This window comes from Plutella xylostella, chromosome 6 (assembly GCF_932276165.1).
Source record: "Plutella xylostella chromosome 6, ilPluXylo3.1, whole genome shotgun sequence".
NCBI classification, from domain to species: Eukaryota; Metazoa; Arthropoda; class Insecta; order Lepidoptera; family Plutellidae; genus Plutella; species Plutella xylostella.
This window is the reverse complement of record NC_063986.1, coordinates 7,267,373-7,289,103: the sequence shown is the minus strand read 5'-3', so window position 1 is coordinate 7,289,103 and position 21,731 is coordinate 7,267,373. Positions and strand designations below refer to the sequence as shown.

Below are 21,731 nucleotides of genomic sequence, written 5' to 3'. Positions count from 1 at the left end.
GTTTTTTGAAGTCGGTTTTTTATTTTTTTTATGAAAACTAAGGATCTAAAACTTTAAAATGGCCGCCATTTCTAGAATATTGAGATTCGACCCCACATATGGGGGTGTTTTCTCGATGAAATCACTCGTAGAATACACCCTTAAAGTTTGTCGGGTTCGAAAAACAACACATTGTATAAGCAATAAACCATATTCGGTCGACAAATAGGTCTATCCTGTCGTGCGTGCTACATTTTTGGTCATCGCGATAATCCAAAGTTCACAAAAAAATGTGTGATCTGAGCTTTCTTTACAAATGATACCGTACTTATTAATGACTCTGTTTGTCATAATCTATTTTAAAATAAATTATAGTAAAAGTCTCATGATTTTTTAACATAGGTACACGGTAACATTGGTACAAGAGCATACCTACTGTAGTGTAATTATTAATTGCTGGTAATGATGATGTCCTCTATCGCTCGTTTGGAATATGAAATATAGGGCCAACCTGTATATTATTATCTTCTATGTAGCGAGTGTCAATCGTTTTTCTAGAATATTAAATTTCGTCAGAAGATTTTAATATGAAATCAAAGTGTAATAATTGGCTGGGGGTGGATAGGTAGGTATCTCGTTTGCTGACTGTTCGGCTGAATCTCTGATAAAATAGAAAAATATACTTTTATCTTTGCCTACCATGGCCACGATCTCAATAACCAGAAAAGAATTATAACCTTCTTTAGAAGCGGTACCTAAGTACTAAGATCACAGAAAGATAATGTTATTCTTATAGCAAGCTCAAAGGAACAGACATAAAAATAAAATTTCAGTGGAAAATATTTGAATAGGTACGGTCCGCGTAGATAAGCCGTGCTGGTTCCCGGTAATCCCTCTTCGACTGGGAATGTTTGAAACTCTTTGCTGGACATCTCGTTTTTCTTTTATTGAATATTCAATAGGAAAATTGTAAAGTATCGCTACGAAAAGGGTTCAGTTGTGGTCGGCAGGAGCGTTCCCTTCAGTTCAATTTATTTATTAAACATAAATCACATAACATGCACACTTATATTATCTAAATTATTACATGACCAACAAAAGTAGTGCAATGCTATGTTTCTTTTCAGTGATAAATAATAAAAATAATAAGCCATCGGTGGTCGGTTCTTTCACAGATGTGGGCAGGAATAGAAGATTTTTTGTCTAGCACAGCCCGGGCATAACTTCAGCTTACGTATACAATTGCTGAAAAGGCTACGATTATTACGTAGCAAACTTAAATCATGCTACGAAATGTCGTAGCAAAATTTCGTAGCAAGAACTTCTTCCGAGGAAGCTACTTGTTTCAAGCGAGTTTTGACAAAGAAAAAAAGCTATGATGTACCTACCTACCTACCTACCTATGACCAGACTTCTCTTCCTCCTAATTATTGTATGGAAGGGGTACGAGTATTAAAGGAAAACTTACCTACCTACCTACATACCATGTCAAACTTATTGTAGTACTTACCTATTAGGTAACCGTAAAACGTAAAGGAATTTTAAAGGATAATATTTATCATCAGTTTACGAGCGGCTTAAATATAAAATTTATGAACTTTACAAACATTCGCGCAACAATGAGTGTTGTTAGCGCGCGCTGCCGCCCGCTCGCTGGGACAACAAAGGCGGCGTTTCCCGCGTAAGCCTATTAGGTGTTTTCCTTCCGTTACGATACTTATTGCCATGAAAATAAAATCATAATGGTTTGTCGCGTCGATGAAACATGTGCAGACCGTTAACGATTACGTGTCCGGCACTGCAAACTGGAAACTCACTGTAGCTTCACGACATGTATATTTCAGAGTCTATCTCGTTTTATTAAAGTTAAAACGTTACGATTGCATGATATAAGTACCTGCATGACAAAGACAGATCTCTGAAACTTCGTTCATATTAGGTAGTTTGTTTCATAAGAAAGCTTTAGAAACTCCTACTCACTTATTTTTTTTACAAGTAAGTTTACCTCATGGACTTTGTTTTTTACCTATAGGCAGCGATAGCGCCAAAGCGTAGGGGCTGTCAAGTAAATGTTGCAAGTGTGATTTCAAGAGGCAGTGTGTAGTGATAGGCTAATAGTGGGGTGTACTCGATGGTGGAACGCGGCAGGCGTGACAGCTCTCTTGGCGCTCCGCTGATGCGATTACCGCCGCGACTCGCCGCGTCACAATGCCGGCTCGCGCGCTACATTCGAGCCCACTCTCACGTGAAAATTGCCAGTATTCTGCTACTCCGCAATAAAATCCGCCCATTGTTCTCCCGTAATAACTATTACGGACAACAGTCCGTGAAACTGAATAATTGTATTATGTTCTCTCTAACGTAAATTAGGATGATTCTGAAGTTAAGTCTGTCGTTGATTAATAAATAATATTGTATTTATAAATGTATACAATATACTTAATTATATTGAAAATACGCACGAGTGGTTCGTTTTGCAATCAAATTAGGTACTTACCTACCTCGTTATCTTTAGCCTAAGTCGACCCACTGCAGGGTATATAATTTGTTACGCTAAGTTCCACGGTCCTGTGTCACACTCATCCAGTTCGGTTCAGTTACTTTCCTAATGTCATGGGACCAACGGGTCAGTGGTCTAACGACTGAACGCCGCCCTTCCCTTGGCCACCATTCCGACACTAACTTGGTCCATCTGGCGTATTCGCGCCTAGCCAGAAGCCCACCTCTGTCTCCTCATCTCCGCTTCAACGTCGTGATCCGTTTCACTACGTCTTCAGCCTTAGTCCTATATGTCGAATTTCTGCGTTCACTAGCCTGGCATGGCCCGCTCTATGCCTTAATTAGCGTCTTACCTTAACTAATTCATGTCATTTAGATCACCATCAATCGGAAGTCAATATCCCTACTTATTGTACGATGAACCTAGTAGGTATGCTAGAATGAAAAGAGTAGATAGGTAGCTAACCAACAATGCAAGCAATTCCGAAGTAATGGACAATGTAGATAGATACCAAATTGAGATTGGAAAATACTTACCCGTGGCTTTCTTACTTCGGACCGGCTAGCAATTTAAATGAACTCGCTGAAGCGATAGCTTTGTAATGAAAATCTTTGCAATTGAGAATAAAAAAACAAAAATAAACAAGTCAGGTGTGCGATGCTTAATCTTGATCGCGTGGGGAGGGTCTGCTAATGAATATTATGGGTTAAAGAATAGCCCCTCGCTCTGTTGTGCTTGAACAACCAATATGACGATAATCAAAATCTTTTTGTATTTGCCAATTTGCTAATCATGCAAACACAACGTAGGTATTCATTACGAAGAGTTTCAGAATAGAGGGTAAGTAATTTTTCGAAATGTGCTAAGTATCTGTAGGTATTTAGGTGTTGGTGTTGCAGATAAAAGTTCTTAAAATTTACCATTAATTCTACCCCAATTACAAAAATAACCACTAACTCTACTTACCCCAAACTACGTGTCCCTAGATATAAAGCAATCAAATAAACATTTTAAACTGGGTACAACAGTCTTACGCATCATTGTAATCATTTAAGCAAATCACGATTGAATCTGACATCGAGATCACAATGACAATTTGTGGGGACGAAGCATGGGGTGGCCCACACATGTGGGCTGGAGGGTGCACGCCAGAGCTGTCTCACAGCTGACGACTCCCACCACTTAATAGCAATAAGCTTATTACCTCTGTTGAGTTTTCTGGCTTGTTTAACAGCATAATCTAGTTTGTTAGTTTTAATTTTTTGCTTAGTGTAATGTCCTATTTGTTTACGCAATTGAATATTTTTTTATTTTTGAATATGAGGTATAGTTACCGTTAGGCTGGGATACCTAAAGTATCAAATTATGAATATCTACTAAGTCCCTTTCATTATCATAATACCATCCGGCGCATTCCTGATAGGGTCATCTCATCTCGTTACTTATAGTAACGGTGTAATACCTACAATGGCTCGCCCTATTCATAGGTAGGTAGGTACAGGTAAACACTATTTTGTGAGAAAGTAATGGTTAGCTAGGTAGGTACTAAAGAACAACAAAGAAAATTAACAATACACATAGAATAAAAGAGGCAAAATGTAATGAACGCATCCCGTCATCATGATGATTTCGTAACATGCGAGTTCTTTTGTTTGCTTTTACACGTAAATATCCACTAACGACTCAATCAAACTATGAAAGTAATGAATGTCCGGGGAAAACATGAATCTACCATGATAGGTACTTAGATAAAATTATTTGAGTTCCTATGCGGTGGGATGTCCCTTAGACCGTAAAACGATATAAAATTATAATAAATAAATAAAATAGGTAATAACATATCTATTAATTTTTTAGTTGACATAAAATCTTCGCTGTAGTGTACATAATGTACGGAGATGTAGGGGAAGGTTCGTGAATTAGCCGACTAATTGACCGGACGCGCCTGTAAGGGACACCGCGCGGGGCCACATGCTGCCGCGTAGAGCTTCAATCTCGCCCATTTCCTGGACAGATTTTGAAGTGAAATCAATATGAACTTCAAGGGTTATTGGAATAGCGGAAGCAGATATTGAAAATGTTTTATTGTATTGTAATGAATATGGGTTATCTAGTTACCTAAAGTCTAAACTCATTACTAATGTAGATGTGTAGGTATATGCTTATTTAGGTATATACACATATATATACTTACCTATTTATAATAATGGTAGGTAGGTATCTTAATCTCCAAAGACCCAGCGACCTTAATTCAATAACCTAACTAATTATGATAATGTGTAACTAGATTTAGTTCATAGATATCAGCATCATCGTTGTCAAATTCATACCTATAGGAGCGTCATAACTCTGCCTTTCTATCTTGATCAAGCACAAATTAATGTAATAACCGTGAACACCATCAATCCAATCGAGTGAGTTTGCCGCCCCACGCTCACTTCCGAGCAATATGGCGCGGAACCCACGAGCTCTTACAAATACACTTTCCCATGCTCCGACAATCGCTTTACCGGAACTTATTATTGAAACCTTACCGATTTAGCTTAGTTTTTTGCCCAAGTTTTTGCGAAGAAGCAGTTTGTAGTGTGTGAATGTGGTTAAGCGGTCTATGCTCTGTAAAGATTAAAGAAAGCATAATCGTCATGTGGTTAAGTTGCCCCGTAGCGGTAATTGATCAAGATCGTCATTAGCATGGATGGGAAGCCATCACCATCCCTCATTGCTGGTATATTGTATTTCAGTGGCTCGAAGACGTCGCAAGGAAGGCCGGCCGCGGCGGCAACGGACCACGTTCTCCGCGCATCAGACCCTGAGGCTGGAGCTGGAGTACGCGAGGGGAGAATATGTGGCCAGGGCTAGGAGGTAGGTGAGACCAAATTCCTTGTATGAAGAGCTTTTAGTTCACTGCAATGCAGTCTCAGTGTGCGAGTACACTCCTCGTTCTTGTCGCTATAGCGAGTCTAGGATTTATCACCGTGGTGAAAGGATTAGCCAGCCAATAGCTCAGTCTTTAACTGCCCAAGGCGCGCCCCTAACATGTAGGATAATGTAGTTGATAGGAACTTGATTTCTTTCCGCCATTACCAAAGTGCTAAGTGGTATACTAGTAGTAAGCAGGCGAAGGTGCTTTGTCCGATTTTGAGTTTAGACCCTTAGGACGTGAGGCATCCATCCTTCCTTATTAAATGTTGATATTTATGTTTTCAGGTGTGAGCTGGCTGCAGCTTTATCTCTTAGTGAAACTCAAGTAAAGATTTGGTTTCAAAATAGAAGAGCAAAAGATAAACGCATTGAAAAGGCGCACATCGATCAGCAATATAGGTAACAGTATACCATGTTATTAAAACATTTTTGTTTTGTTACCTACATGTTACGAAAACACATTTCAGCTACGTCACTGTTTCCTAGGTCTTCAACATGTAAACCGTAATAGTATATGTGATACTTACCCATTGACCTTGTTTCCAGGCACCTAGCAGCCGCGTCCGGGTTGTTTCCCTCGCCTGGCCTGCTCGCCGCCCCGTACTGCCAGACCTCCTGCCCCTACATACCAGTTCAGCCTTTGCCGCCTCCAAACGACTAATTTTAATAGAACCTTAATCTAAGATAATTTAAAACAGATTGCGACTTGCACCACCATCTTCATTCTTTAGATCTTCTAGGTAGAGATAAGATCCTGTTACCGCAATGCTATAACTGTGTACCTACGGAAGATAGGTTAGGTTTAGGTTATAGGATTAATTATATAAAACAGATAAAAATGTACCCGAGTACATAGCTTTATTTTTTTTAGCAAGTTCATATGAGTATTTATTATTATATGTAAAAACCGGCCAAGTGCGAGTCGGGCTCGCACACAAAGGGTTCCGTAGCAGCAAATATAATAAACTTATAATGTCAATTTATACACCTGGTGAATGGAGCCTAAACTCTCCCGATATTTTGCCTTGTACTTTTATGTATGAACAATAACTTAACCAAAATTACAGTTAAATCAACCTATCTCAAAAACTATAAGAGATACTTTGATCAAACCAAAAATCGTTGAAAGAGTTAATTAGCATGCATCACCTCTATTTTTTTTAGAATTTTATACCCCGTAGTTATAAAAATAGAGGGGGGGGGACATACTTTTTACGACTTTGAGAGCTGATATCTCAAAAACCGTTCACTTTAAGAAAAATGTTTTTTAGAAAACTTTATATCATTTTAAAAGACCTTTCCATTGATACCCCACACGGGTATGTACATCGAAAAAAAAAATTTCATCCCTCAGTTACATGTATGGGGGGCCCCACCCCCAATTCTTTTTTTTACTATTTAGTGTCATATTTTTGTAGCGGTTCATACAACACATATTCCCATCAAATTTCATCACTGTAGTACTTATAGTTTCCGAGTAAATCGGCTGTGACAGACGGACAGACGGACAGACGGACATGACGAAACTATAAGGGTTCCGTTTTTGCCATTTTGGCTACGGAACCCTAAAAATAGTATTATTATTCTTATAGGTACATGGGAAATAATATTTAAATGAGACCATCAACTATATTATGGTGTGTAGAACAAAATATTTTTCTTGCGAATTTCCGAAAAAAACAACAGTGTTTGAGTTTCATTTTTTTCCCCAGAACCCCATCTGCATTTTAATCATATTTTTACATCATCGTGTAGACTGTACCTACTCTACCTACTACATATAATACTTGGTTTTAAAATCTGTATTAATATTAGAGAGTCATTAAGCATGCCTACTATCCCAAAATGTATAGGTACTATTTTAATTTTACTTAAATGTATACTATATAAATGTTAATAGGCGTTGTAAATATTAAATGAATAGAAATAAAAGATTGTTTAAAATGTTTATAGTTTTATTGAGGCATAACTTACCATGGCCGTGTCCATGGGTGAGCTCGTCCCAGAGGCCATGTCAACAAACCATGGAAAATACGGATTATTTCATACAGTTATTGCACACAACAAAATACTTCAATTATATCTATGTCAACACTCCATATTTAAGAAAATTTAAAAGAAAAAGGCAAGAACATAAAAATAGAATTATAACGCAAACAATACAGTATTCTTAGATTAGATGCAAAATTCACGAATCAGTCAAAGAACAAAAGAAAGTTTGAGTCATTTTATCTACCCTATGTCTAACAATAATGTTTTTATATCGTGTATTAAATTTTGTCATTGAGCACAGATATTGTTCCTATTATAGCAAATTATATAATTACTTTCTTATTTTTGGAATGTTTCCTTAATATTTTTGACGATAACAGTCAATTCTCAACATTATAATAGGTTATTATAAAAAACATAAAATCTTTCTTACTTATAACTAGGAACCTTATATTGTTTATAAACACAGCTTTTACAGAGACACTAACATAACTTTTTGGAATAAACAATATGAAAACAATCAATTATATTTAAACAGGACATAGGATAGCTCAAACCTGATAAGTGAATGGGCCGTGCATGAAGTGTATTGATATCAATGTAAAAACTGTGATCAGTGCTAAAATGTATGAAGTAGTAGATAAAAAAATTATGTACCTACACAATTACCTTCAACAAACCTTACATCGCATCGACATGAATAATAAATGTTACACTATAGAGTGTAGGATTTGCCGGTTGCTAAGTCCCTCTTGTGTTGGCCCTCCCTGACTAACTTCTAGATGTAGTGGCCTACCTCCTCTCCTAAGTATTCTATCGTCTGCCTGCCTAGCTTCAAATAAGCGCAACTTCACACCTACAAAATAACATTTATTTTCATCTTAAATTCTATATACACCTATAATAAAATATTTTAATTAAATTGATTATTTCTTAACACTAAATTAAAATGGGACATTTAATTGAATATAGGGACTTCATAATATCAATGTACCGTACCTATTTCATTCCATAATCATGAGAATTTGTTTAATTATTGATCACAAATCTATTAAATTATTGATATCTATAATCATTGGCTGGTGCAAGTCTTATCTCATTGTTATGGAATTAAATATTAAACTCTGACAAAAAAATCCAGAAAAATCTCTTGAGGTTTTTTTAATTATTTACAACTAAATTATGAGGGAAAAAGGGCTTCAACATTATTATCCTTCTTAGCATATAGCTAAAAGTGGTAATTGATTGCATTGCAGGAAAATAATTATTTCGTTCCATTTGATTTCCAGATTTTAGTGACAGAGTGGTACAGCTAAGGAATTTTAATTGATATAAAATGAACAATAGATAAATATAGAAAGGTACTCACAAGAGGTCCCCGGTGGCGCGGCTAGTAGCGGCGCGCGGGCCCGGCGGGCGCGGCGTCGGGGGCGCCGCCCATGCCGCCGTAGCCCTGGCCGCCGGCCGTGCTGTAGCCGCCGCCACCACCACCTGTTACAAAAACCCAGTAATTAACATTACAATTTCTTCTTCTGCTTTGGCTGATAGTGACACTTTGGTGAATTTAAATTTTGTTGGTGTCTTGTTCCAACTATCACTGCATTTGCTGTGGCTTTAGCTTTTATTTCATTAGGGAGGGGGAAATTCTTAAATTCCCATTTCAACAGGCTGAAAAAGTAATAAGTGAAAAAATAAATAATAATTTGTTTGGATTGAACAACTTACCTGCATTATAGGGCTGATTGCGCTGTGCATTATTGAAGTTAGACCTCATGGGACCACCTGCATAGCCCTGATTGTACCCGGTGCCAAAGTTGTCCTGCTGCTGGCCCCAGGACCCACTCTGGTCTCCGTAGCCGCCTTGGTTACCCCAGTTGCCGCCGGAGTTGTCCCAGGGATTCTGGTTGCCCCACCCACCACCTTGATTGTAACCTGTTTAAAATAAAGAACTTAAGTTTTTCCAACATCCTATTGATTATTAGAATCTCCTATTAATCCGTGAGATAGGACTTGCTAAATGCAATATTTGATTTGACAGTGGGGTAATTAAGTGAACTGAACAGTTACCTGAGTTGCCCCAGTCTTGTCCCTGCTGCCTGCCGCCGCCCCAGCCGCCGCCGCCGCCGCCGCGCCCGCCCCGGCGACCACCGCCGCCGCCGCCGCCGCCAGAGGGTCCACCAGTCATCTCAGACTTAGACAGAGCTTTCTTGACATCAAGGCGACGGCCATTAATCTTGTGTGATGGTTGAGCTGCAATAATAAAAAAATTGGCTAATTATCTTTCTTATACAATTATTATCCTCTGAATAGAAATAAAATTCTTGAAACTTACCACATATCCTATCAACAGGGTCATAGTCATCAAATTCAATAAACCCAAAGCCCCTTTTTTTGCCAGTGTCTTTTTCAGTGACAAGGCTAACTGATACAATGCTGCCATAAGATTTAAAATACTCTTTTAAATCATCTTCTTCTATGCTGTCATTTATTCCTCCTACAAATAGCTTTTTAACTGTAGCACTAGCATCGGGTCTTTTAATTTCCTCTCTTGGAACAGCTCTCTTTGGCTCCACCACTCTAGAATATAAAAAAAATTAGGTACTGTAATGCCTCAAAGTTACCAGGGTTGTAACAGTGACCAAATAGCTCTAAAATTCTATTTGGATATTTTTATCAAGACACTTATCTAGATTTAACATATATTTTGTGCAAAACCGCTGAATTTTATAATAGTTACATTTAATAGGTCAGTATTTAACATCATTATTTAGTTGATGGGTCATTTATGGACATTTACCTTCCATCAATCTTATGTGGTCTATTATTCTGAGCATCGTCAACCATATGAGCCCTGGAGTAAGTTATAAATCCAAACCCCCTGGATCGTTTTGTTTGTGGGTCTTTCATTACAACCACGTCGACAATTTCGCCCCATTGCTCATAAAATTCTTTCAATGATGAATCTGTAGTCCGATAGTCAAGACCACCAATGAAAAGTTTCCGCAAATGTTCGGGTTCTTCCTGCAACGAGAAGATAAAATCATACATACCACCGGTTATTTTCAAGACCTAGATACGTGATTTATCAGAATGAGAGCGTGCGTGGAAGTATGATAGTGAAAATCTTACATATTCATCTCCGTCACCACCAGGCTTCATCTTCTATGATATATTTGGATACAGAAAGGAAACTAAAGTATAATAATTATTCTAATAGACTCTGGTTTTCACAATACAAATTAATAGAAATTATTATCGAAATTTAACGAAGATGGCACCCGAAAAAACGAATTTCCGAATTTGACAAATGACAATCGCATTATTTATTTTTTCCCAGTCACAGAGTAAAAATGCTATACAAATGATGGCCATTTACAAATTATTGTTATTATTCTAAAGTCTGTCGTGGCCATTACTAAACAGAATGAGAGTGGAGTGAAAAACATGATGATAATATTTTGTTGTTTCAGAGAGTCCAGGCAGAAACAAAATTATTTAAATCGACAGACGGTTTTTATCTTTAGGTTTAATAACAAAATGTTATTATTCTGAGAAACGTAAACAGCATTTATTTGGTCTGTGGTGCTTAATATTAGTTACTGGCAACATTAAAACTCATTTCCGGCAAGAACTGTGTGACCATGGGAATTTGATAAAAAATCTATCTATATCCTGGCATAAAAGAGTAGAAAAAAAGGACAAAAATCAGCCCCTGTATTTTGAAACTTTTTGGGCGTTAGCAACCGGTAATAATTGGTATCAACTTAGTGACTTATTAGCTGAAAACACAAAAAATCTTAATGGAAAAAAATATGAGGGAAGCGTAATAATAAATCCTTACATTATAAAAATAAACGTTTTTTTTAAATCAGATAAGTCAGTAAAAAGTTATTAAGTACTTAATTAATTAGGTATGCTCTAAGTTGACAATATACAAAAGTTACAAAATACGGGGCTATAATGCGGCAAGTTACTTGGCGACCCTCCTTGCGGGGTGAAAGAAGTGGCGGGGGCGAGGTAGCACGACATGCTACACACGTAGAAAAGTGTGCCCGGATTAATCTCGCGATAGCTTGTAACTATTTCTGACGTAAGTAAAATTTTATTCTATGACTGTTCCCGTAAATGTCATATTTAGCTTAAAATTTATAGTTTGACAGCATTAAAATTTGGATGTTTACCTTCAGAATATCTACCAATTTGAATTTATTTATGTAAAAGTGTTTTATTTTATATATCAATTTCCATGTCACTTTCATGTTCACTCTCTGTTTGAACTTGTTCATCGTCGTCGTCATCCTCATCTTCATCATCGTTTTCATTAACTTCAATTATAAATCTAAGACAAAAACCAATTTATGTTTAATTTACAATAAATTATAAATAAACAATAACATACCTGTCCAATACATCGTCAAATACTCTATCAGATTTATAATATTCGTCTTAATTTTTTATGACATGTTCGTCACAATTTCTCCACTTTTTAGGCGAATAATTAGAGAAAAGCAACTCTAAGTCTTTTATCTCTTTATCTAAGTTAGAGTCAATCGACGTTCTTGCGAGCTCGCCTTTCACGTACCGGCACACAAGTTCAATAGGATTTAATTCCGGGTGGTATGGGGGTAGGCGAAGCACGATATGACCATTTTCTTTCAAAGTTTCATCAATTTTGTAATTTTTCTCTGTGTTTTGCTCATTAATTACTTTCATTAAATCACATAAATTTTGGTTGCTTTCCTAGTTACAAAAACTGACAACTGACGCACTGTCATATGGACTCTTCGTCTTTGTTGTTTACTTTTTCGTATCTGACCTGACAGCGCAGTACCAACCTTTAGCCGCGTAGCATGACTGATCCGGTACGCTGTTCTACAAGAAGCCCCTATATTGAGACATTATACGATTTGTTGTTTTTAACGTTATTTTGTTGACGAATTATAGATACCTAATAATAATATAATGATAATATTAAAAAGGCCTCAACACTCATCGTAAGACTAATGGTCTCAGGATCAATGATCTCATGTGGGTCGCACTCAAATTATGACAGACTATATAAGACATGTGGCCGCCTCGGCTGCGCGGCCGAGACTGCCGTAACAATGACATGCAGTGCACGCGTTGCCCTTCCCCGCTACCCTCCCGCTACCCGCTGTCGTCTTGGGTACCTCGTCCCCTCCGCGTCTTTCACCCCGCAAGGAGGGTCGCCAAGCAACTTGCCAATCTATAGTAACTACATTTTTATGATATCATAGGATTCATAGGTAGTTTTAAATTTAAATACCTACATATAAGATATATCGGTAGGCACCTACCCGCCTACCGATTGACTATCTCTTTTTATAGATTTGTTTAACGATAATGGTGATATGATGATATCTAAGAATCTGGCTAAAAAAAACATGCGAATTCCGTCTTCTATTCTATTTTGCCAGATTTACTATCTTACATAACATAATGCATTGACAAATTATATGAAAATAACTTTATGGTTTTAAACAAAGGTCTTACAAAAGAAAAAAATCACCACGATCCCCTGTACCACTAAAAATGATTGTCGGTTCATGTGTCAAAGACCTACTGTAAATCATGGAAGCAGAAAAAAGATTTTATTTTTTTCTACTTCCATGCCGTAAAAATTAATATTAGTTAGGTGCTATGTGGTACAAAAAAATTTAAACAAACATCAGCATGCCATCAACATTATACAATACAATGAAGATGCCAACCTAGTAGTTCGTGGTAGTATGCACATGGTAGAAGCGAAGGCCCTTCATCTACCTTAATAGTAAATTTTCCAGAAGTTGGACACACTGTTTCCGGTTCCACGACGCCAGATTTAAGTGGCGGGGGGCGGCCATTGATTTTTCTTTTTGGCGTGGCTACTGTGAGTGTTAGTCGTGTGTAGACGAGCGCCGGAAAGATAAAAGTGAAATCGTTGCCCTATTCCTCGTTCGAGCTAACACCATGAGACCCCAAAATGGAGATGAAGGCTACGTAAGTACTATATTATATTTATTTAGGTGCACTATCATGTATTTACTCTTAATTGAGTTCTAATGTTTCGGGTAATATTTTTCGAGGCCGAGTAGGTGCCTATTTTACTTTCCCTAATCATGGTCTTTCCTAACTCTTACTTTTATGAATCATCAGTGTCATTTATCACTATCTATGTCCTATTAAGCATTAGGTAAGTAAGTAATAATACTGCTGGGCCACAAAATGTCCCGTTCCACTCCCGTTACGTCCGCCATTTTGTTAAAGTTGCGTCCTACTTTCAGGATGAGCCAGAGGTTCATCGCAAAATATTCATTGGCGGCCTCAATTACCGTACAACAGATGAGTCATTGAAAAGTCACTTTGAAAAATGGGGGGAAATTGTCGATGTCGTGGTCATGAAAGACAACAAGACCAAAAGATCGCGAGGCTTTGGTTTCATTACATACTCCAAGGCTCACATGGTTGATGATGCCCAAAACAACAGACCACACCGTATTGATGGCCGGTAAGTTCTTTAATAAACCTTTGTATCAGCTTCCTGTTTCGAATGGCGTCGTAGCTAATAATAGCACAGGTCACGTGGCATTATTATTGCTATGACCCAGCCAGGTAGAGATATGTTTTAGGTTTAAAAATAATTTCACTGTTTCTAATCCACAATTTTGCCCCAGGATGGAATGTCATGTCCAGGTCTGGCTTCTCTAATTGTGGATAGTAAATATTGACTCAAGCTATACCTGAATTTCGCATAAATTTATTTTCTGGTACGCAAGTCAAAAGACAAATTGTATTATGCTTCTATGTTTCTTAGTTCTGTGATGCTTTTGCACTATTGTGTAAAGTACCTAGTTTCCTTTGCGGACTATTTATTTATGAAGAAATATTTTCACAGGATTGTCGAAACCAAGCGTGCTGTGGCCAGGCAAGACATCAAAAATCCTGAAGCTGGCGCCACTGTAAAGAAGCTGTTTATCGGTGGCATTAAAGATGATCATGATGAAGATCAGTTGAGAGAATACTTCTCAAATTATGGAACTGTACACAATGTCAGTGTAGTCACAGACAAGGCTACTGGTAAAAAGAGAGGCTTTGGATTTGTTGAGTTTGATGACTATGATCCTGTTGACAAAGTTTGTTGTAAGTAATGTTGATTCACTTTCACTGTTATCCATCCACAATTTTGCCCCAGGATGGAATGTCATGTCCAGGTCTGGCTTCTCTAATTGTGGATAGTAAATATTGACTCAAGCTATACCTGAATTTCGCATATATGTATTTTCTGGTACGCAAGTCAAAAGACAAATTAAAATGAAATAAATTAGATGTTCCTTTGTTATAAATCTTGCAAGTAGTGTGTGATCACTGATAATACAATATGTATATTATTTTCTTTGAATTACAGTGAACGCACCTCACAAAATAAATGGCAAACAGTTGGATGTTAAGAAAGCCCTTCCTAAGGATGGATCAGACCAGAGAGGAGGAGGCGGTGGCCGAGGTGGTGGCCAACGCGGAAACGACAACTGGGGCAATTCTGGTAAGATTTACAATTAATCTAATGCAGCAATCAGTCAACAAAGCTCAACACTTAGCAAATATGTTAATGTAATCTGGTGTTTCAGGTGGTTATGGAAACAACCAAGGTGGTGGCTGGAACAATGCCAACCCCTGGGATAACAACCAGGGAGGAGGTGGCGGTGGATGGGGAGGCAACCAAGGGGGTGGTTACGGGGGTGGTAACCAGAGGGGAGGCGGCGGTGGTGGTTGGGGTAACCAGCAAGACTTTGGTAACTATGGAAACCAGGGCTACAGTGGGGGACCACAGAGGAACCAACAGTACAGTAATAACCGGGCAGCTCCTTACAACATGAACCAGGGGGGCAATGGTGGTGGTGGCGGCTACGGAGGTGGCAATGGAAGCAACTACGGCGGAAGCCAGGGAAGTGGCAGGGGCGGTGGTCGATTCTAAGCAACGTAAGTAGACACTTTTCACTCCACAATACACTTTTATCATCATACATTTTTATATTCTACCAGAAACCAAATAATTAATTTCTGATTTATACCTACATAAAACAGTTCCAACCAGCCCCAACAGGAATGCTACTTCCTTCTACAGTCCTTATTACTTTAGGAAATTACTTCGGCACTACATAGCATTAATTTATACTAGGATTTAGAAAATAGTATGAACAGAGATAGTTCAAGTGATTAATGCTATGCAGGTAGCTAGTTATAGTATTATTGTATGTAACTGATGTATCGTTTTTTCAATCTCTAGGTTTCGTGCTAAGTACACTAGTAAGGCAGTGTTTACGGCTAGTGTAGGCAGTACGCTCCGGAGCACTAGATACACCTCACGTCTGGTCCTCATGTGACCACCATCTAGGAGACGCGCCGTCAGGATTCCAATAGAACATTAGTCGGAGCTCAAGTCTCTTTAATTTCTCATTAATTATACAATAGATTATTTTAACGTGTACTGTATGTGTAAGCTAGTTCTCTATTTATTGTAGTACTTAGGTACTTACCGTGACATAGTTAAGGACATACTTTTGTAAAACTAAAAAATCAACAAAAAATATTCATTTTACGGATATAGTACAATCTTAGGATAGTTTTCTTGACACTTATCTGAATGTTAGGTTAATAACATGACCGATTATAGTTGACATTTTAGTTAAAAATAATCATGATAATTTTTAGATTGCCTGACTTCTGTTCAGTATTAAGATTCAAATCAGTGTTGTAAGGAAAGAAATAGCTATAGACTAATGAACATAGGATTAATTTTAAAGTGTAAGAAATAAATTATAATTAACAGAAATGTAGGCTTGTTTATTTAGATTTGTAAAATATTTTTCTTTTTACAAAATAAAATTACCTTTGTAAAGATGTCTCAATGCTATGAGTAACACATAGCTAAAAGGCTACCTGACTGAAATTCTGTTAACCCATAGAAGAATGGAAATGTTTTCCAATCAATATAAATTATAGGTTTATAGTTAAATTAAGATATTAAATAAAGAAGTCAGTGTTATTTGTCTTCCCGAGTCTTTCCAATGTTTCCTAGAATATTAGCAGCGCAGGTTCCAGTTCATCAAGTGTAGGTATCTACAGCAGCAGAAATAGAAAAGGTCAAGTGGTAGATGTACATAGTAGCTAGCTTTATTGCGAGTCCATTGACACTGGGCTAGGTCAATGGCATGTTAGCGTCAGGTAGGTATCACGCTTTTTAGAAATGAGGGCGTTATCGTGTTATTTTAAATTTATAGCAACGCCATCTAAAATGAATGCTGGTGAACTTACAGCGACGCTAAATGGTCACACATTATTGCAATACGATACAGATGGTGCTGCATATCACTTAAGCACTATACTCTGGATCCCATCAATAGAAATAATTGTTCTACAAAACTAGACACATTTAAAATTTTAATAGATGTTTAGCACTGTCTATCTATCTTATAATTAACTACGATTGTTCCAAAACTAATAGTACTTTTATTTAAAAAACAGAACTGAAGTTCGTGATTCCGTGTGCTTATGAAATAGCAATGTTAGATGATATATTTTACCAGCAAGCATACCTAGTTATTGCATTTTGAGCAAGAATTTCAAAATGTAGGTACTAATATAAATAAATGCCGTGATTATGAATTAGTATCTGAACTAACAACAGTAGATGATGTGCGTTACACAAAAGCTTAAGATATTTTTTAGTCAAAGATCTCTGAGCAGTTTCCGTTATTTCCATGTGGAACGTAAAAAGTAAAAGCATATTATTGAATTACCATTTTTGACGTACCTACTCTAGGAGTCTACTTCATCCGAGGAATGTAACGGGAGTAGGTAGCAATAGCTCTAAAACAAGGTCAAAGATAATGTAGGTAACAACGGTTAATTTAACTGTTCATTTGGCCCAAACATTTTTTGTTTTGGAGTTAGGATTGTTTTGCTTTTTAACAATGCATCTTCTATGCATATCTATTCCGTTGGTTTTCTTCCGGCGAGAAAATTTGGGAGCAGGATAAAGGTAGGTATGGACTTAGCATGACTGCAGACTAATGAACTGTGTTGTCTTAAAGGTGTTATCGCGGGGAATAAAGTAGCCAAAAACCAATACAAAAAACATTACTATGAGGCTAAGATGATTGATGATAGATGTCAGTGTGAATTAAACCTGAGAGCATAAACCAAGCATAATATATACTCTGAGAAAACTGTGTAAGGGTTCAGTTAGATAGATCTGATTACGGTAGGTGTGGAACCTGTTAATAGATTATACAGGTTAAGGACATTGACCAGAATAAACCTGGGGATTTAAGGCACTCAAAAATAAAGGGACTCGTTTCGGGGATCATTTATTACGTAAATAATATGATTACATAACAATGGCAGTTAGGTACATAACAAAATCATTTATTTACTTATATTTTATTTTGCATGTACCATCGGAGTTGCTTCTGTCATTCTGCAATCGATCGAGTTAGTTTCGGGAAGGTAAGTCTTCGATTTGTGGAAATGGAATGCTTTGCTTTTTATTTATTTGCTTTGTGCATGTACAGATAATTTATTTAAGTACCTATTTAATAAAGAGAAAAATAAACAATAGTTCTATGATTTCTGCGTTTTCTTAATAAACCTTAAAATCCCGATACCTTTCCTAAAAAGTGACATAGGTTTTATTTGAAAAAATATAAGTAAGTAACCAAAAAGAAAAGTTAGTCGGAACCATTCGACAGGGGCGTTCATAATTCAATGAGACACCTATAATTCAATGAGACACCTCAATCACACCTAAGGGCTACATAGCTCGCTAATATCGGATAAAAGCCCGGACCAAATGTCTGAAAGCTACAAACCCGATCCAAGAACAGTAACATACAGTGTTGTGCAGGACAGTGATGAGTGGCATTGTCCAGCAGTGGATATAAGCTGATGATGTGAAGATGAGCCGATGTTAAAATCGTGCTTGAGACGGCTGAATATATAGGTACCTACCTACCTGCAGATTAGAAAAGATAATGAAGCCTGTCGTATCGTCTGATAAATGGAAATGATTTCGATTTAACGGATTTACACGATACTATGGTGTACCTAGTTAAAAAATAAACAAGAATACAAACAGTGCAAAAGTACGTCAGTAGGTTTCATGTTATGCCATCTAAGTAGCTATATGTCTAGGTAGGTACTTTTTACGCCGCGAGTCCCGTGTGCGTTCCCCCAGCAAAAAAGTATCATTTTATTGAAAATTATACATACCCAGAATCAGAGTATCATCTAACAGCAAAGTGCACGAAATTTTGAATTTGTGTATCCATAGATATGGACACTATCGAGGAAAATTAGATTTTAGTGTGAAAACGTTCCTCCAGCAAAAAAAGTTGTCGTAGCGATATAAATGATACACGTCGAGATAGGTAGGAATTTGTGTACAATGAGTGTACAAAAGCCGAATTTGTGTATCTTACGGATGCTGAGTTATCTCATTTTTTGCTGGGGGAACGTTTTCTAATTTCTGAACGCGTGGACGCACATGGATGAAACTTTGTGTAAATGTTCTTGTTGGCTTTAAATTATATCGAGCAATGTTAGTTTTTATTTTTTTTTATAGATTTACAAAATATTTCAAGATTACTAAAAAACTAAAAAAGCTTATTACGGCCAAACCAATTGTCATATCGCTTTGGGATTTTAACCGCACCTAACTAATACACGTAATTGACACCACGTGAAATCTCAAAGCTCAAAATTTAAAATTGAGCAAGTAATGCTACAATAAATGAATCGAAATTTTACAAGGTCAAAATAAGACTTTAGCGCAACATATTTAGTAGTGCAAACAGTATCAGCAATTAGAGTGCTTAATCTAGTATCTATATTCCAAGAAGTAGCCATCCAAGATAAGTATTTCTCCTATAATAGTAAAAATAATCTGATAATCGGTAACTCGACTAAATTGAGATGTACATTAAAAAGCGGCTCTGTGGTACTTCGACGTGACCATTTTAAAATGGCAGCGCTACCATTGATACTACCGTTATTATACGTACAGAAAAGTACCGTTGGCAGAGATGGCTGGAAAAAGTGTAAGTACTTACTATAATTTAAATGTTATGTAGTTAAATAACACGTAAATAATTATTATCTAAATGAAAATTAACCCTAACCGTAGTGTTCTTTTTTCTATGCTATCTCTAACTATGATTAAAGTGAATTTTGTGAAGCCGACTAAATTCATACAAAATATCCAAGTGAAACAAAACGAGGCTGCTTACACACATATTAAACCTTTTGTTGTAATATTTTAAAGTTAATTAACTGTAACTTTAAAAATATTAGTGCATCAAAAACTTTAACTTCTATCCACATAACACTATATCTCTCATAAAAATGGCTGGTTCTCGGCCATCTACCACTGATTATTTTATAATTAAGCTGTTAGAAAATATCTCGTTATATTAAAATTTACCTTATTTTCCAGCCATTTCTGCCAACTGTACTTAGAAAATTGTTTGGTAACGATGCCATTTTAAAATGGTGACGTCGAAGTACCAAAGAGCCCCTTTTTAATGTACATCTCAATTTAGTCGAGTTACCGATTATCAGATTATTTTTACTATTATAGGAGAAATACTTATCTTGGATGGCTACTTCTTGGAATAGAGATACTAGATTAAGTGTTGGTAGCAATGTAATTAAGTTGTCTATGATTTATGTTGGCAACACTTCTTCTGCTAAAAATGGCCGTTACTGTGTGTGTTATAAACTTTCTGCTTTAAATAAATAAAAGTTGGTGTTAAGCTAAAACATTGTTTTACTTATATTTCAATAGGTTATGGGCCCACCAGGCACATAATCCTGAGAAAAAGTAAAACAATTTAACTGTTTTCGTCGAGATCAGTGAACAAAAATACTGCCGCGTGGGGTTGAGGTTATAAACCGGCGGGAAGAAAAACTTGCAAGCGATAAAAGCAAGGAAGGGACGAACAGGAAGATGGCAGACGACAATACTTTAAAACTCCAGACGCACATAAAGTTGGAAGGAGCATCCAATTGGAATATATGGAAGTTTCAAACCGTTGTTTTGTTACGAAGTCAAGGCCTACTGGATGTGACAGACGGAAGCAGTGAGAAACCATCGGCTGCGGTTGAGAAGGCTGCATGGGAAAAGAAAGATGCGAAGGCTCAGTCATGGCTTGTTACAAGAATGTCAGAAAGCGTCATGATGCATATCATAACATGTACTACGTCAGCCGAAATGTGGCGAAAACTAGCGAGTGTGTATGAGCAAAAATCTGAAACAAGCATACATATTGTTCAACAACGTTTCTTCCAGTACAAATATGAGGAGGGAACGGCGATGTCTACGTTCTTATCTAAAATAGAAGAATTAAGAAACCAGCTGAAACAGATGGGAGAAGAAATTTCAGAAAAATTCGTCATAACAAAAGTGCTAATGTCACTCCCAGATGCTTACAAACATTTTGTGTCGGCGTGGGAGTCCGCGCCGGATGATAAACAAACGATGGAAAATCTCGTCGCGAGATTACTGATTGAAGAAGAACGTATTAACGAAAAGGAGCCTCAAAATTCGTCAGCATCGGCGTTTGTAGCTAAGAAAAACATTAAGTGTTATAAGTGCAATAAGCTGGGACATTATCAAAGTGAGTGTAATCAAAACCAGAGCTCGGGCTCGGGACATTACAAAAGACCAGTTAAAAAGTGTTATTACTGTAAAAAATTGGGACATACTAAAAGTGAGTGTTATTTCAAGAAAAACCGTGAAGAAGACAGTAAAAGTAATGCATTTATGGTGATGAACTCAAATAAACAAGTCCTGCAATTTAAGTGGTTAGTGGACTCGGGCGCTAGTCAACATATGTGTCGTGATCGTAACCTATTTACAACATTTCAACAAACATTGGACAATAAAACAGTGATAGTCGGAAATGGCGAAGAAATTAGTGCGCTTGGTTGCGGACAGGTGGCGGTACAGGTTTATGATGGTTGCGGTTGGGTGAAAACAACCATAGACAATGTACTTTTCGTTCCGGAATTAAAAACAAACTTGTTTTCTGTCAAGTGTGCTACAGAGAGAGGTTATGTTGTTAAAATGGACAATAACTGGTGTAAATTCTACAAAGAAAATACAGTGTGTGCCGTAGCGAGTCGTAGTGGGGACATGTACTATATGGTTATGCGTTACCAAAGTGAAATAGCGAATGTGACAGAAGTGAAATGTGGACTTAAAGAGTGGCACGAAAAGCTAGCTCATCAAAACTTACAGTATGTGAGAATGGTGCTTAAAAACAATAACATTGAAGTGAAA

General features: G+C 37.1%; 3 protein-coding genes across 3 annotated transcripts; 2 read left to right on the top strand and 1 right to left on the bottom strand.

The window, feature by feature from the left end:
* Positions 1-5,174: 5,174 nt before the first annotated feature.
* On the top strand, positions 5,175-6,099 carry LOC105384922 (homeobox protein rough). Its single transcript, XM_011555217.3, has 3 exons — positions 5,175-5,341; positions 5,687-5,800; positions 5,948-6,099. Exons 1-3 carry the CDS (start codon positions 5,175-5,177, stop codon positions 6,060-6,062), a joined length of 396 nt encoding a protein of 131 aa, XP_011553519.3. The 3' UTR covers positions 6,063-6,099.
* Positions 6,100-7,338: 1,239 nt separating this feature from the next.
* LOC105384908 (heterogeneous nuclear ribonucleoprotein A1, A2/B1 homolog) lies at positions 7,339-10,706 on the bottom strand. Its single transcript, XM_011555201.3, has 7 exons — positions 10,523-10,706; positions 10,191-10,414; positions 9,726-9,970; positions 9,461-9,643; positions 9,119-9,325; positions 8,763-8,884; positions 7,339-8,249 (listed from the first exon to the last, which is right to left on the bottom strand). Exons 1-6 carry the CDS (start codon positions 10,550-10,552, stop codon positions 8,784-8,786), a joined length of 990 nt encoding a protein of 329 aa, XP_011553503.2. The 5' UTR covers positions 10,553-10,706; the 3' UTR covers positions 7,339-8,249; positions 8,763-8,783.
* Positions 10,707-13,232: 2,526 nt separating this feature from the next.
* On the top strand, positions 13,233-16,444 carry LOC105384909 (heterogeneous nuclear ribonucleoprotein 87F). Its single transcript, XM_011555202.3, has 6 exons — positions 13,233-13,393; positions 13,678-13,901; positions 14,289-14,533; positions 14,799-14,933; positions 15,019-15,370; positions 15,678-16,444. The coding sequence occupies exons 1-5, from the start codon at positions 13,364-13,366 to the stop codon at positions 15,363-15,365; spliced, it is 981 nt and encodes a 326-aa protein (XP_011553504.1). The 5' UTR covers positions 13,233-13,363; the 3' UTR covers positions 15,366-15,370; positions 15,678-16,444.
* The last annotated feature ends 5,287 nt before the right edge of the window (positions 16,445-21,731 follow it).